Genomic DNA, 17,222 nt, shown 5'->3' with positions numbered 1-17,222 from the left:
AAGTGCCCATGGTTACTAGGAGAAATAGGCCCCAGGATAAAGGGCACCACGGTAACTCAAGTGAAACTGGGAGAAGCACTCTACGTGGATATCTTGGAGGTGATAAGTCAGGAGTGTTATATTCATAAACAAAGTGCAACATTTCATTTCCACCTACTAGTGTAGGTGGAAGCATATCGCTTCATGAATCTGTTTCTCACCCTACAGTGTACAATTTGAAGCCAACCCAAACTAGTCAGTGGAACGCCACACTCGGATCAGCAGGCAGGCAGTGAAACAAGGAAAGAAAGAGTCCCCCCGCAAAAAAAAAAAAAGAAAGAGTCCCAGTGCGCACATATACACTGCATATTACAATAGCCCGTTTCCCAAGTTCATTTCCAGCCTCGAAAGCTATTCATTTACATGGCAGTTTTTTGCTTACAAAGATGCAATTCTGTAAAAGAGTAATACAGTTATAATAACATTTGAGAGAGTGCCATTTATCTCAGAGTTAACTCTGTAGGATCTACAATTATGACTATCATTATAACCCATTAATACAAAACTAGTCATGATGCAAGAGAGCTCAATTGACTACCTGTTCCTCAGTCAGCTGGGGGTTTGGCCACATTCCAGCAGTGGCTTGGTAGATGGTACATAATCACTGATGGAGGAAGGCAAGATCCACTTTGTATCATAATGCCTCTGGCTCCCCACCTCTAGCCCTGAGTGCAGCACCACAACAGCAGGAGCCTCCTGCTCCTACACTCGTCCCCAGCTTCCCTAAAGGACACTGGCCATAGCCGATGACCGAGGTGGGCCCTGCCCACCCCTAAGAAAACTCAGGGATTCACGACTGTTTCCAAACAAGGCGACTCTACTTATGTGCATGTTTTGTTTGGGCAAGCTAGGGGACGGGCCCCGCAGCCTCGGGGGGAAGGGTTAGGTAAGGGTGGCCATAAGGTCCATCTGTCTCACATACCTTACTTAGCTAGCCCTGTGCCTGACAGTGCCACCACTGTATAATCCTTAAGAAGTGACACGGAGAGGTAATGGACAGTTGCATAGTAGGTAGAAAGTTTCTTAGCAGGGTTTAGGCATAGGAGGGATGAATTTACCTAGGTAAAAGCCATTATAAATTAACAGAGGAGAAAGTTCTAAGGAAAACGCCACTCTCAGGGTAACTTTGTCTAGGGCAGGTCACAATTAGGTAACACGTTTTGAGTTTGTAAAAATGTAAAATAGTCTGTATCTGTTAGAATCAATGTAGCCAAAAATGTGAATCTGAAGAATTTTGTTGCCAAGACTTCAGAGCAAGTATATGAACCAAAGTGATTTGAGTTTGTAAAAATGCAAAATAGTCTATATGATTAGGCAATACTCTAGATTTTTAATATAGTAACGCATGGCTCTCTAGGCCACTCCCAGTCTCCATCTCAGTCAAGTTTCCTATAGAACCTTAAATGTAAGGTTGTAAGAGCACAAGTGACACTACCTGTAACCCAGAAATTGCTGTGGGATATGGTGAGAGTGCTGTTGAGCCCAAATTCCTTCCAAGAAGTGGGGTCATGGGGGTGCTACTGGTCGTGTGAGTGGCACGCCAGTAGGCCTCAAGGTATTCTCCCAGATGTTCACACGCATCCTCCAGCTGGTTTTCATCCAGTATAACATCAAACATTTCCTATAGATGACAAGGAAAGTCCATTTTATTTCTACTTCAGGTTTTAGGCAATGAAACCTAAAATTTCACTGCATGCGGATAATATTGTTTCTAATGTCCAATAGCAAATATCAAACTTGAGGGGCTGTACTGGAAGTTGCTAAAGTTAAAGTCAAGTGAAGAACTGCACAGTTAACCATGTACAAATTTGGACATTCACATAAAAATGGGAAAGCTCATCAAATATTTGGATCTTTCATTTAGAAAAAAAAAGATGAGGTACATGGAAAAGTGTTCTAAGGAGAAAAGAGTGAAAACACATATGTATTCACATCTTTATCCATATATTCCTATAGATACTTACTGAATACATTCTTTTATATACTATATAAAAGTTCTGAATTATACTTCAGAATAAGAGAGAAGCAAGTTAATGGTACGGAAAGAGGAGTTCTAAAAATGTTCCGGTAACAAATGTATCACTGGAATAAACATTTCACCTCCCAAAGTAACTATGTTGGAGGAAATAACATTTAGTTAGGTAACTTTTAGAATGTTGGTGAAAATATTATCTGCTATCTGTCTCGTGGTAAAGCAATACGAAAGGTTTAGGATCAACAGTAGAAAACCACAGTATAGTGACTTCTGCTACCAGAGGATCACTGTGTGAAATGGTTAAAAAAGAACAAGAACGAATACTTGATTGCAGTGGTGGTAGGCAGGGAGTTGGGGGGTAGTTCGCCCAAGAAGTATCTGGGGTCCATGTTTCTGACAGTAAGGACTTTGTCCAACACCTGTTCTATAATCAGGAAGTTGTTCTTCAGCCCCAAAGGAGCAGAGTGGCCCCTCTGTCACTGCAGTGTGGTCAGGAACACAGAATATAACCGGGACACAGGTTCCCTGGAGGGACAGTCAGATAACCGTGGCACCTCATAAAGAGAAAAGCCATTCCATGGGTAAGTGAAAGCACACCCCTGACTTTCAGCCTCTGAATCCACTTCTTCCCTCTTGCACCACTTCCACCTGCTTTTACAAGCTCATTTTACCCAAAGAAGGAGCTCCCAGTAATGAATCAAATACAGGGTTACTGCCATCAACGCTTGATGCGGCAGGGGGACCGTAGGTTTGTAACAACTGGATGACTCTGAGTTGGTGGGGGGTCAGCTGGCTCACTCTCATCAGCACGAGGGCTCCCTGAAGCAGAAGTCACCATGGAAACAATCTCTCTCCCAACATTAACTCTTTGAATGTTTTCATCACGTTGATCTTTACTGAATATTTTGACCCTAATTTGCAAAGCAGTTTCAAAGTCCTTGGAGCAGTGAGATACGTTTAGCAACTAGGAAAGAAATAAGGTGGCTTCAGCCTAAACCGACTGGCGTTTGAGAAGACTCAGCCAGTTGAAGTCATGTAGAAACCATTCCCCCACAAGAACACTTATTAGTGGATTTCAGACGGGTTTTTGCATATTTTATTCATTCATAAAGTGTTTACTCGGTACCTATTCTGTGCTAAGCATTGTGGGTATACTGTGGCAAAGAAAACAGACTTCATCCCTATGCTCAAGAAGCATCCAGTCTCGGGGGAGAGACAAGTATTAAAATCCATAATACCCTACACATCAGACCAGGACTTTAATTCAGAACAACAGAGACTGAGCCAGTGAATGTTCAGAGCTGCAGCTTAAAGTTCTGGATTTAGAAGGAGGCCCAGAGAGATATGTGAAAGTTAAATTTATGAGGGAGAGAAAATTATAAGTCAAAGAATTCTATCTGTAGAGGGAAGAGAAAAAACAGACAAAGAGGAGCAAAGACACAATGGAAGAGACGATAGAGCCCATGAGAGAACAGGAAAACAGCTAGTTCCTACAGTGTCAGTCAACATACATCCTTACAATAAATCCTCTTTCCACTAAAGCAAATCAAGGGAGTGTCTGTCTCCTGCAATCAAAAGCTCCCTGCCCCCATTAATCTAAGCCGTCAACAGTTACAAACAGAGACTCTGAGAAATGTCCCTAATGCTCTGATACACACATTGCATCCTCTGATAGCACTGCAGTGCTAACTTGAGTGGAACGAGAACAGCCCCATCCCAAAGGGCGTGCACAGACTCAGACAGATGACACAGGAAGAAGAAAGAGGAAACCGCGCAGCAATGGAACAAGGGACCACTCTGTCAGCCAATCCAGGCTAAAATCGTCCACAAATTCTATTTGACCTGGAGTCTGCTGTTTACATAGTGTTATTTATGTTAACTGTATAATTCAATTAGGTAGATCTCATTCTTTAATGTGGGATCTCAACAATGTGTAATCTCAACACGTCATTTCCTTGCTTTCATAAGGTCCCAAGTTAATGAACCCTCCAGGGACACTTGGACTGAGGGTTCTAACTATCACAGCCAGGGTTGCAAAGTCCAGGGAGGGTAAAACAAGGTAAGCAACCCTCATTGCAGAGTGTTATTTGAAAGAGATTTTTTTATCTCCCTGGCTGTTCCACATGTTACCTGGTCAGGGCTTCAGACACAATTAAACATACACTTAATTACAAGTAGTTTTAATAAAGTACTTCTCTTTGCCAATGGATCGATTTTGTATATATCAGCACATGGCTGTTTGCTGAAGCCTCAATCATTTCTAGGAAACGAAGCTTTTGCACTGCTAAAAAGACAGCTATATGATAGAAGATGATCTGAAATTGCTTTTAGGCTTTCAAAAGCACAGAGCAAAGCAAATTTCAGCCTCTGAATGAATACTGACATATGCGGCTTATTTCCAACTAAGAGGAATCTCACAGCCTGGATATCTGTGACAATTTTTCTTTTCAACTCTTTAGGAAATAACACAGCTGATTAGACCAGAGTGTTAGGAAATGAGGATAAGGGAGAAAAAAAATTTTTTTTAAATTATACAAAGAGAAATTCAACGAAAAGCAGCCGAATGAATTATGCAAACCAGCTTTGCCAATTTTTCATAAATTTAAAAGTTTGGGCTTCCCTGGTGGCACAGTGGTTAAGAATCTGACTGTCAATGCAGGGAACATGGGTTCGTGCCCTGGTCCGGGAAGATCCCACATGCCGCGGAGCAATTGAGCCCCTGCGCCACAGCTACTGAGCCCACGCGCCACAACTACTGAGCCCGTGTGCCACAACTACTGAAGCCCATGCACCACAACTACTGAAGCCTGCGCGCCTAGAGCCCGTGCTCTGCAACAGAGAAGCCACCACAATGAGAAGCCCGAGTGCTCCAATGAAGAGTAGGCCCTGCTCGCCACAACTAGAGAAAGCCCCGGTGCAGCAATGAAGACCCAATGCAGCCAAAAATAAATAAATAAAATAAATAAATTTATTAAAAAAAAATGTTCAAGCCTAGCTAGCTCCTTACTGTGTAATACGTGAAGCCTCCAGCATGGGATATGGATGCAGAGAGCTATCTAATCAGGAGAAGAGGGTGTGGGTAATGGGACAGTCACAGGCAGTGAACAATTACCCACTCAGTGATACCATGCTCTTGGGACTGCCGGAGATAAGGGTAACGCTGAGCTGCTTTCAAAGCACCGTACAGACACAGCACGCACCTCTGACATTTTGTGATGGGGTATTTTCTTCAGCTGAGGTGGGCAGAAATAATGTGACTTCCAAAGTAAATAAGAAGTGAACAGAGGAGTCAAAACAAATCACCAGAAAACCAGGCACAGTAGGTCCCTTTTCTGGACAACCACTTTCAGAAAAATAAAAAACTAAAGCATTAGAAATAACAAGAGTGAAAAACATACCTCTAGCTTATCCAGTGGTCCAGAGAACAAAAATGACAGGGAAGAAAGGGAAAGATCGAAGCTGAATAAAATGGGAATGAAGAAAATCTGCAATAGCTTTCTAAAATATTTTAAGTATTTAAAGATCTGTCTAGTTCTTCATTCATAGAGTATCACAAACGTTCCTAAGGAAGGCACCTGAATTAGAGCAACCAACCATCCTGGTTTCCCGGGGACTGAGTGTTTCTGGGTACTTGGGACTATCAGTGCCAAAATCTGGAAAACTGGGGAGAAATGGAATGGTCAGTCACCCTAGTTTTTAGAAAAAATGGAGCACATTTCAGTTCCTACATTGACAACCGGAACAGGTTCCATTTATTTCTTTTACATTCTCTTGGGAGGGAAGATATAGAGAGAGTGGGCACGTCTTTCTTTATGACTGTGAAATATATACTTTCTAGCAAAGAGGGAGAATTTCATTAAAAAAACATAATTTCTTATATGTTTTATCTAGGAGTTGTTATTAAACATTTTTAAATAAAAAGTTTATAAAACTTAGAAATTAATTTTGCAGTTTAATCTTAACTTTTTAAAAAAGTTGGTGCATTACTGAATATTAGCTAGCCAGGGGATTAAATATATACAAACTCTCCCATGGTATATGCATTGCTTTACATTTATTTGTTGTGCAGAGATAAAACCTCATATGGGGCATCTTTCCTATTTCTAAGTGGAAAAAAGAAATAATAGGGGTGAGCATACTTTTACTTCTTTGTTATTGGAATATAGAGCTCCTGAATCTGCCACCATTAAAAAAAAAAAAAAAGACCGGCAAGTACTATTCAGTGAAATAATATGGCTGAATGGCAAATATGCAATGCTAATTATAAAATAACCAACCAATGTTTCTTTCATATTAAAATTGTATTCTTTATATTATTAAAGCTTTTGAATTCCTGAGTACTCAACTCACTGGTCAACTAGTGATAGCTCAAAGTTCTTCAGCTCAAAGAACTAAGTTAAAGGGATTTTGAAAGATTTAGGAGATCTCATGGGGATAAAGGAAAGCCTACCAATATCATGGGGCTCTAGCAGTTAGTTACAGGCACAGTTTCCACTTTAATGAGCCAAAAGGGAAAGACAATCAGAATTCCTGCCACTGATGGGTGGGGAAAACATGAAGGCAAAGAATACAGTGACTTTGATCCCTTCTAGCTCCTCTCTTTTAATGATCCGTGACATTCATTCTGAACCCAACCACATTTTCCTCACCACACCCATCCATCCTGTCCATTCTTTTTTTTTTTAAAGATGGTCCTGCTTTTTATTTATTTATTTATTTGACCGTGCTGTGTGGCTTATGGGGTCTTAGTTCCCTGACCAGGGATTAAATCTGGGGCCATGGCAGTGAAAGCTCTGAGTCCTAACCACTGGACCGCCAGGGAACTCCCATCCTGTCCACTCTTATTCTTCAAAGATTATAACAACATTTACCCGTGCTACTGTCTGCAGAAAAGGCACCCAGTGTTTTTGTTAAGTCCATATTAATCCAATGCTTTACATCATAGTACTGAAGTATCCCTAACTCGGTATATCTAAGTTGGGTGGCTGAAATTCCTTCAAGAGTAGTCGCCTTAGGACTGAGAGAAACTAGATCCCATGTGGCCTTGTTTCATGAAGGAAACATCTGAAATCAATTATTCTCTTTTTTCAAAAGTAATGTTGTGAATTAAACTATGACCATCCAGAGGCTCTGTAATAATGAATGCACCAGTGGGGATGGCGCTTCAGGTAGGTGAGTTCACACAATTCTAAATAATTTAAATAAAATTACTGGAAAAGGGCGGTGGAAAATTACTACCATGATAGCAATACTATTGTGATAGGATACTGAGCACCGCCACTCACTTCAGAGTTCCTGTGTTTAATAAATCTGAGTCCATTCAGCAATAGAAAATGAAGAGTGACAGAAGAGAATGACCATGGTTACTGTAACGTTAGAGGTTTGCAAGACTGTGGAGGAGACACACTCCCCTCTAGCAGACAGAGCGATCAATGTCATTTTATATGCACAGAAAAATTACAGAGCTCAAAGAACCAGGGTCAGCTTTTGGTAACACAAACCAGCTTGTAGCTAAGTAGGATGAAAGGATTACATTTCATTTATATATTCAATTGTCTGCCTATCTGCTTTTCTCACCATGCATTATGTAGCTCTTGTGACCACAGTACTGGGGCAATTTGAACTTTGCGCTTCTTAAAATGTACTATTTTCAACTTCTCTGAAAAGGAAAAGGGCACCAATACCTGGTAGAAGCAAAATGAAATCCAACACTATAGTGTACAGAAGGCTATTCCAAATGCAAATTCAGGCTGGTCATATAAAAATACATATATGGAAAGGGCTTATGGGTTCTAGTCTCACAAACCCCTTTTCTGTCTGCATCCCAACTTTTTTTTTTTTTAATATAAATTTCTTTATTTATTTTTGGCTGCGTTGGGTCTCTGCTGCTGCGTGCGGGCTTTCTCTAGTTGCGGCGAGCAGGGGCTACTCTTCGTTGTGGTGCGCGGGCTTCTCACTTAGGTGGCTTCTCTTGTTGCGGAGCATGGGCTCTAGGCACACGGGCTCAGTAGCTGTGGCTCGCGGGCTCTAGAGCGCAGGCTCAGTAGTTGTGGCACACAGGCTTAGTTGCTCCACGGCATGTGGGATCTTCCCAGACCAAGGATCGAACCCGTGTCCCCTGTATTGGCAGGCGGATTCTTAACCACTGCGCCACCAGGGAAGCCCCATCCCAACTTTTCTTTTGTGAATCCAGAGCAGGCAATGAAGGAAAGTTTCTCCCTCTTCCAGAGTAGAACTATTCAGTAGCCCATCCTCCCAGCTCATCTTTCTGTCTGTGGCAGATTAAAAATGGCCACAAGTTCTTTGACACTCCCTGCATAGAGACGGAGGGTTTATGTCCCCTCTCCTTGAATCTGAGCAGCCCCTACGTTCCCTTGACTAGCAGAAGGCTGTGGAAGTGATACTGAGCCAATATCCAAGCCCAGTATCTAAGTTAAAGGGAATGGAATACTTGCTCTTGGAGCCCTGGGAGCTGCCATGTAAGAAGTGCATATTCCTGTTGGAAAGATCTCATGGAAGAGCCCTGAGACCACGCGGAGAGGGAGAGGAGCTGGCTGAGCCCAGCCTTCCAACCATTCCTGCTAAGGGACCAAGTCAGCCACCAGCTGAGTACCACCAAGTGGTTGTCATTTGAAGTCACTAAGTTTTGGGGTAGTTCGTTGCACAGAAATAGGTAACCAGAACCTTGTCCTAGAACAAGGATGGCAACTTTGGTGGGCTGGCTACATTGGGCCTGCCTCCTGCTTCTATAAACAAAATTTGACTGGAACACTTGTATTTGTTTACATACTGTGTGTGGCTGCTTTCCTGCTACCAAGGCAGAGTTGTGTAGTTTTGTGAAGAAGACCACATGGCCCACAAAGCCTAAAATATTTACTATATGGCTCTTTACTGAAAACGTTTGCTGACCCCACTCTTAGAAGAAGCCTCACCCATGAAACCCATGATTCTCTCTACAGGAGAATATATAATAGCCCGTCTGTTGCCATTCACTCTCTAAAGTCTTGCTAGATGAGGAGACAGAGATCTTACCCTGGCTTTGCCCAAGGTGCATGACCTTTGGAAAGCCAGGTCACCTCTCTTGGTTTCAGTCCCCTCATTTGTAACATGAGACTTTCCTTAGAACTGTGCCATGAAACACTAAAATGGTTCTATAGTCAAAATTCAGGGGAAGCACTGTACACGACCTATCTTAATGGAGATATAAAATGCTCATTAGCACATTAAGGCTCTTGTTGTAAAGAAACCAGTCTACGTTTGTTTACTTAGGTGTTTTCTCAAACATTTTTGGTACCAAAGTGTTTCCACCTGTTGACATTACATATGGAACCTGTAGTGGGAAGAACGCACTCCAGGAAATACTACACAGGGTGCTTTCCAAGTTCCCTTTTTGCTTCAATAGTCGCTGAGTTCATTTTTCTGGCTATAGAGAGTCAACTTTTTTCAGTACTCTTTTAGACTTCCCTTTCTAGAGACTGCCGCCTTTAATTTCTTAGCAATGTGAGATTCCACCAGTGTAATTTGCTGACTTTTCAGATTGGAGACGCAGTGGCCAATTTAGCAAGTTGCAAATTCTCCTAGAGGAACTAAAATGACACAGTGATCACCCGTCTTTGGATGAAAATGATAATTATGGTCTTGAAGTAGGGTAGGGACAAATGCAGATACATTTTGAGACTACTACTGGTTTTTATAATCCAAAGATTTTTTTCGTGAATGCCAAAATAGAGTGTACAATTCCTTCTTAGCATTACAAATGCTATTTAAACAATATTAAATGAACATGTTTAATAATGTAAAGTGTTTAGAAAATATTAAATGCAAGGTAACCTTGCTTATCCAGACTGCTTGTTTAGAATTCTAGGTTATCGAACCAATTATATAAAACAAGGAAGTGTTTACCCTGCTGAAATAATGACAGGGTAAAGCTGCCTTCATAGTGCATGAGGCTGTTGGAGATTCCTGACATGAGGACATATCCTAAGGCAGCTCACAGTATTATGTGCATTTAAGTGCACGTATCTTTTCTTGGTTCCAGCTATTTCAGATGTAACATGTACTGTATACATACTCAACTATCAACTGTCTCCGCAGCTATAATACATCAATTTTAATAAGACACAAGTTATTTTCTCTAGTAATTATTAGGAATAAATGTTAATAAACTCATTCTCATAAAAAGATCAAATTAAAAAGGAACAAGTTCAATTCACCTGAAATGCATCTCAAGGAATCACTTACTGACACTTCTTATAACATTATTAACCAAAACTTGTGTAGATATTCATCTAAACCAGGGGTTCTCAACCAGGAGTGACGTTTTTCCCTAAGGGGCATTTGACAATGTCTTAAGATATTTTTGGTTGTCACAACTTGGGGTTTGTTACTGGCCAGAGATGCTGCTAAAATCCTACAATGTACAGGACAGGTCCCTATAATAAAAAATTATTCAACCTACAGTGTCAATTGTGGAGAAACCCTGATCTAAATTTCTCTTTTAACCTAAAAAAGATTTATAAAGTAGTATCTGCAAGGATATTTATGACCTAACAAATTGTTTGCCAAGAGCTGACTCAACCAATGGGACCTTTTTAGACTATCTGCTCCTTGAAGGCAGGAACGTGCCTTTGTCTCTCTAGCACCTAGCAAGGTAACAGGCCTAAAGCTTAAATAATGTTTGCTGAGTGTGTTTTAGTTCTCGCCAAGAAGGTCGATTGTAGGTGAGCTACACAGAATTGAAATGACTAAATATTTGAGTGTGTCTGGTTTAACCATATGGAGACATGGATACCACGTCTTCAGACATGCCCCCATGTCATTCTGTGAAACATCTTAATCATGTTTTGAAACAATAAGCATATTACTTGACTTGATATATCTTCTGCTTATGTTTATACTCTCCTTTTCCCTGGGCTCTACAACCCTCATGATTTCAATAACATGTCTGTGCTGATCACTTCCAAAATCTAGACAGAATCAGAGTGTCAGAGTTGGGAAGGGATGTTAGGTACCACAGCTTTCAGCCTTCACCAGAGGAGGTTCCTTCCACGACACCTGACATCAGGTCCTAGAGCCCACTCCACCCGCATCCCTGCCACCAACTGAAGGCAATTAGAGACAAGCTCTCTACTTAGAAAGCCGTCCCATTCTTCTCAGCATTTGCATTTGAGCAGATGTGTGAAACGCCTTCCTCCTGTTGGATGAGTCTGATCCCTGTGTCAAATGAAATTACACAGGCCTAACTGCCCTCAAGTCCCCCCAGATCTGCTTCCCCATACTCCCACAGATCTTAGCACCACGTCTGGGACCTCACAGAACCAGCGCTGCCCTCGCAGTGTGGATCTCTACATAAGGGAACTCAGACACGGCCAGTGAGATCTGAGCTATGAATCCGTGTTTTTCCTTTTGTACCTTCCCTCTTCATTTTCTGCCATTTAAGCAGGTGGCAGGGTCTGTGCTTCCTTGTCTGGTGGGGGAGGGAGGTGTCTGTGGCAGGAAATTCCCAGCTCTCCATTTCCCCTTCTGGATTTTGTGTCCCCAAAGCCTAAATTGGTTGGAAACATTCTGTGCTAACTGCCTCTGGAAACAAAAGAAGGTGAGGATGCTTTTAGATACAACAAAAGCAGAGAGTTCCTTTAATAGTAACAAGAGGGGGGAAAAAGGAAGATACCTCCACTCTCTCAGACAGAGAAGAGAAGGGAGCTCTCTTGCCAATGTCCCGGAGAGGAGGGGCTATGAGTCTCCCGGCCTTGCCAAAGACCCCCTGTTCCCGATAAGGTCTGATGCAGCACAGCCTCCATCCTTAAGGACCACGTGGATTTGGTCAATGAATAGGTTGTCTGCATTGGAACTCTCCCCCTCACTCCCTCAACTTCCCGCCAGCCCCACCCTTTGTCTTTGTTCTGCCCTGGATTAGGGTAAAGGCAGCTGCAAGCATGGCTAAACATCCTGCCTGCCCAGTGGGCTAAGGGGTCAAAGTAGAAAAAGAGCCATTTCTTGCACATCGAAGTTGGGGGCCAGAGATCCATCTATACTACACAGCTATGTGTACCAGTGGAGCAGTACGGTGGACAGAGCTTTGCTGGAGTCAGACAAAGCAGTTGAATCTTGGGGCCCACTTATTTTTTTTTAATTTTTATATTGGAGCACAGTTGATTAACAATTAATTGTGACCTCCAACAAATTTCTTAGTGGGGACTTAGCTTTCTCCTGTAGGAAGTAAGGATAGTATTATCTACTGTGGCGGTCATAGAGGTGCATGCCGAGACTTCCCCTGGAGTGAGAACCTGCTGTGCTGAGTGCAGTCAGCAGACAGCCTTGGGCTGCTGCACCTTCGGGATCCACCAGGGCATTCAAGCAAGGACCTGCTCTCCCCAGGCTGCTCCCAGCCACCACCTGAGCACAGCACGTGGACTAGAGCCTAAATGTTTCTGCCCAACATGAGGCTCCTCTAGTGCTCTGGGAAGTCCCCAGCTCCAAGTGGGAGATTTTCTCAAGGCTACATCACAGTCTGAGGCTCCTCCTACCCACTTTTTCCTTCCCCTTTTCCTTTCACAGAGTCAGAACTACATCAGGTCTGAAGGCTGTCCCTGCCAGTTCTGTCCCTGTTCCCTTTTTCCTCTCATAGGCATTTTCCCTAATAAATCTGTACTTTGAATTCCACTTAAGTGTCTGCTTCCCAGAAGACCCAAACTGATATAACTATCCTTAGAAAACTGTTCTAAAAATTGGAAACAATAGCATAGTTCCTGTCTTTTGGTAGCTGCTAAAAAAAGGTTAGCTTCCTTCAACTGGGACGCATTAGAGTCAGGGACTGGGTAATACATTCTCCTATATTCGCTCAGTGCTTTAATCATACATTCCATTGTGTAAGTGGACTTCAATAGTCAGCAATGTGTCTGTCTAGCTACAATTAGACTTAACATAGGACTCCAGACTCCGGGCTATCCAAATTATCTGCAAGCAGATAACCAGGTGTGTGTGTGTGTGTGTGTGTGTGTGTGTGTGTGTGTGTGTGTGTGTGAATAGGTGGGTTCGATTGGGGAGAAAATTGGCTTCAGAGCCAGACAGATCTAAATCTAATCCTAATTTGCTGTGTGACCTTAAGGAAATCCCTTAACCTCTCTGTCTTCAGTCATCTCAACTATATAATGGGGATAATACTGCCCTACCTTACTAAGTAACTGTGAGGGTTAGAGACAGTAACTGTGAGGGTTAGAGATAATCTATATAAAGCACATAGCACAGTGTCTGGCCCATTGTAAGCATCTAATAAGAGATCGCATTGCCTGTACATCCTTATTCTTACCCTGTACTCTTATTGCCTGTACATCCTTTCATTCATTTGATATTTATCGTGGGCCTCGTATGATAGGAACTTGAGACACAACAGTGAACCAGACAGGCACAGATCCTTGCAGAGCCTGACAGGTAGGCATGGCACAGCACAAAGTACATCCAGTAATTATAACAGAAACACCTAGATGGTGCTTATTATGTGCTAGGTACTGTTCTAAGTGCTCTACTACACATTCACTCATTGACACTTTACACCAAACCAACGAGGTAGGTATTTGCTCAAGATTACATAACTAGGGATGTAATCCTTAGTGTAGATTAGTATGGATTTGAACCCAGGCAGTCTGGATCCAGAGTCTGTACTTTTAACAGCTACGCTGTGTTGCTTCTCTAAACACTTGAATTGAATTTTATGATTCCACAGAGCATGAATGATCCTTACATAAGCATATAACAAAAACTAGTGAATTAAATCAGTAGGAAAAACAGTTATTTCCTTCAGAGAAACACAGGCACAGAAATAGTAAGTCAGCCGAGCAGGTGTAGACACTGGTGACCCACACGGTAGCAGTTACCACCCCTACCCCCCCACCTCCTCGTCATTTGCTCAGCTTTGAACTCAGCAGCTGTTTTCTGGTAATGGCATTAGAAGAAAAGCTGCTCTAATATGGTTTTTCATCTTACTTATTAACCCTGACCTTTTCATCTGCTATAACCACAGGGCTCTTCTAGTTCTAATAAATTCTCAATTTTCAATGTCATAATCTATTATGCCTCTAGGAACTTTCTGTCAGAAAAGTTAAAGGAGTCAAATCAGTATGTTTTATTTGTTGTTTTCGTTTCATAAAAGTGTCCACATGACTGCATTAAATAGTTTGCTGACTGTTTGCAAGGCAATCAAGGTGGCAGTAAGGACATCAGACCCTGGACACCAAGTTCATTTCTTATTACGTGGCAGACACCACACAGCTCTGGATGTCTGGGTAAGCCAACATGACAGCAGCAGTTTGTTGCAAGAAATCCTTTAGATATGTGACAACATACCATCATCATGACCGTTCTAGAATAAAAATGACAATGCTAATATGATAAAAACAAAACCTACCAACCTCTCCTAACTAGTCAAGAATGATTAAGACAAAAAAAATGATTGTACTTACAGGGGGACATTGTGCAAGTTTGTCAGCTGCCACCAGTTGAACATTTAAGTGTTTACTTTGGGACTTTCCTCTAGATTTAATCAACCGCTGTAAAACCTGATAGAAGAAGACATGAATCTGAGATACTGTCAATGAACTGAAAGAAAACCAAATAAATCCAGACCTTTTTTCATAGTCTATTTAGCCTGAGTATTAATAGGGAGGAAATACAATATAACAAGTCATATATATATATATAAACTCTGTAATGACATCAGCCACTTACACTAGCTTTCAGTTATAGTGGATTTGACATGTTCATCCTATCCTCGCTCCATGTGAGGTCTTGGTGGGATCTGGAGTTCCCACCCTAGATTTTACCCAGAGATTTCAAAGAGAGCCCTGCAAAAGTGCAGGCACTGATCTGTACCAGGTCATTTATGTCCAAATTTAGTTCAGTAATATTTTGGTTCACTATCTCAATGTCAGATAAATATAAGAGTTACATATATTTGACCCTTTGTGTCACTGATAATTAAGGCATTCCAGTCTAATCTTACATTAAAGGACAATTTCATGATCGACATCTAGGCAGAACATCTGTACTGGTTGTATTGCTACGTATAAACCAGGGATGTACCTATGTCTTTTGGGCACTGCTGTAACTGCATTTTTCCATATACTCATCTTTCCCTTAATATTTTTTTTAGCTGAAGTAAGACCCTTCCCCCCAACTACTACTAATCTATGAGGCTCAATGATATCTCAGCACATATATCCACAGGAGTCCCCGTTCCTGCACTTATGGAGCCCACGGTGACTGGGGCGAGAGGGGTTGAAATCTATTCCACTGCAGTAAGGGTGCTTGAATCCCCTTCAGTTCTGGGTCAAAGAGGCTCCAAGTGCTCAAGGCATTTTCAATCGATTTTAATGATTCCCCAAAGGTCCTGGTTTGGTCAGGATTCCCAAGCTCATCCTGCACAGAACCAGTGCCTGTAGAGACGGAAGGCTGAGAAGCTCAGAAGCATTGGGAAGGGCACATTCTCTACCTGTGAGAGGAGACCCCTGTTCTGGCTGGAAGTTGAACTGGCATTTAAGCAAGAAAATGCACTCCTAGGGCCACTGAAAAGAAGCTGATTGTTAAGGTAGTACCTCCCAAGGGTATCCATTTCATATTAACTTTTCAGAACATCATCACTTTTTAAAATCTAATTAATTATTTATTGGCCACGCCACGTGGCATGAGGGATTTTAGTTCCCCGACCAGTGATTGAACCCATGCCCCCTGCAGTGGAAGCATGAAGTCCTAACCACTGGACCACCAGGGAATTCCCCATCATCACTTTTTTTTTTTCAAATTTCGATATTTATTTTTAAAAGCAACCTCATTGTACTCTTAGTTTTTATAAATGCATAATCTATTTTTTAAAATTTATTTATTTTTAATTTTTATTGGAGTATAGTTGATTTACAATGTTCTGTTAGTTTCAGGTGTACAGCAAAGTGAATCAGTTATACATATACATATATCCACTCTTTTTTGGATTCTTTTCCCATATAGGCCATTACAGAGTATTGAGTAGAGTTCCCTATGCTATACAGTAGGTCCTTACTAGTTATCTATTTTATATATAGTAGTGCGTATCTGTCAATCCCAATCTTCCAATTTATCTCTCCCCCCACTACCACCCTGGCCCATCATCACTTTTTAAAGTTAAAGAACACCCAAGTCAAAAGGGACCACTTTGAGGCTGTGTCACTTTTTTTTTAATCTCCCCCATTGGCATAAAGATACATGGCAGATATGACATTGTGCTCAACCACAGAATAACTATACTCCTTGAAGAACCCAACCTAAGCACAAATTAAGGGTCTATAAAGTTTCCATGAGAGATTTTATACAGTGATGTTTGACTTATATGATAAATATATATGTACTTTTTTTTAACATCTTTATTGGAGTATAATTGCTTTACATATATATGTACTTCTTGAACTATGTACTTTCTCAACTGGGGCGAGAATATAGGTGATACAAGAATCAATATTACCTAAGAGATTTACCAAGATAGAACCTAAAGTCTCTGAAAAGCCAGACTTTACTTTTCCTCACCTTAGTTCTTTTTGTTTTTATTATACTCTTGCATAACTGCCCAGTTTGGGAACCACAATAGACACTGAGCTTCTTGAAGGAATAAACAATTCTTTATGTGCTATCTCAAAATTTCTAGAACCTGTACAGAACAGGTGAATTAAAAACTGCTCATTAAAAGGGTCTCAACAAGACATTCTCCTTGCCCACTAACAAAAATGCACAGAGCAAAAAATATTTCAGAAGAAACAAGCTTCTAACCCTTAAGACAGAAATGAGCTGATTACCTTTGGAGATGAGACTTTTACATGAACAATAATTGGTGCTAAGGAAGTCTTTATAAGTTGTGCTGGGTGATTGATGGTGTCTGCATCAAGAACAACCAGTTGCAAAGATCTTGCCAACTCAAAGATTCTTTCAATTTCACTTTGTACTTCCGCTAAAAGGAGAAATATCAAATAACAGGTCATGGTATTTTTATTAATTAGTTCCTATATTTAAAAAATAGTACCTCATTCAGATATTAGCCTACATTGCAAAACAGAACATTTTGAATTTTCATAGTCCTATCTAACTTAAGATCTTTTCTAAAGAGAGATGGGTTGACTTTTACATAAAACCAAAGAGTTGGTGGAAAAAATTGAGAAGGCTCTCTTGATTTGCTTCTTATGCTCACCCT

General features: G+C 41.3%; 1 protein-coding gene across 1 annotated transcript in view; it reads right to left on the bottom strand.

Annotated features, from left to right (window-relative positions):
• Positions 1-17,222, bottom strand: part of CACNB4 (calcium voltage-gated channel auxiliary subunit beta 4) — a 156,960-nt gene that overhangs the window by 7,611 nt on the left and 132,127 nt on the right. Inside the window, exons 11-13 of the mRNA XM_022569720.3 lie at positions 16,831-16,982; positions 14,473-14,568; positions 1,475-1,660 (exon numbers count right to left, since the gene is read on the bottom strand). Coding sequence (XP_022425428.1) covers positions 1,475-1,660; positions 14,473-14,568; positions 16,831-16,982 — 434 coding nt within the window. The remainder of the gene's footprint in view (positions 1-1,474; positions 1,661-14,472; positions 14,569-16,830; positions 16,983-17,222) is intronic.

This window comes from Delphinapterus leucas, chromosome 8, assembly GCF_059928025.1.
Source record: "Delphinapterus leucas isolate spDelLeu-1000000601 "Yukka" chromosome 8, BTC_Dleu_Yukka2, whole genome shotgun sequence".
In the NCBI taxonomy this organism is placed as follows: domain Eukaryota; kingdom Metazoa; phylum Chordata; class Mammalia; order Artiodactyla; family Monodontidae; genus Delphinapterus; species Delphinapterus leucas.
The sequence above is the reverse complement of the archived record's forward strand: the minus strand, read 5'-3'. Positions and strand labels throughout refer to the sequence as shown.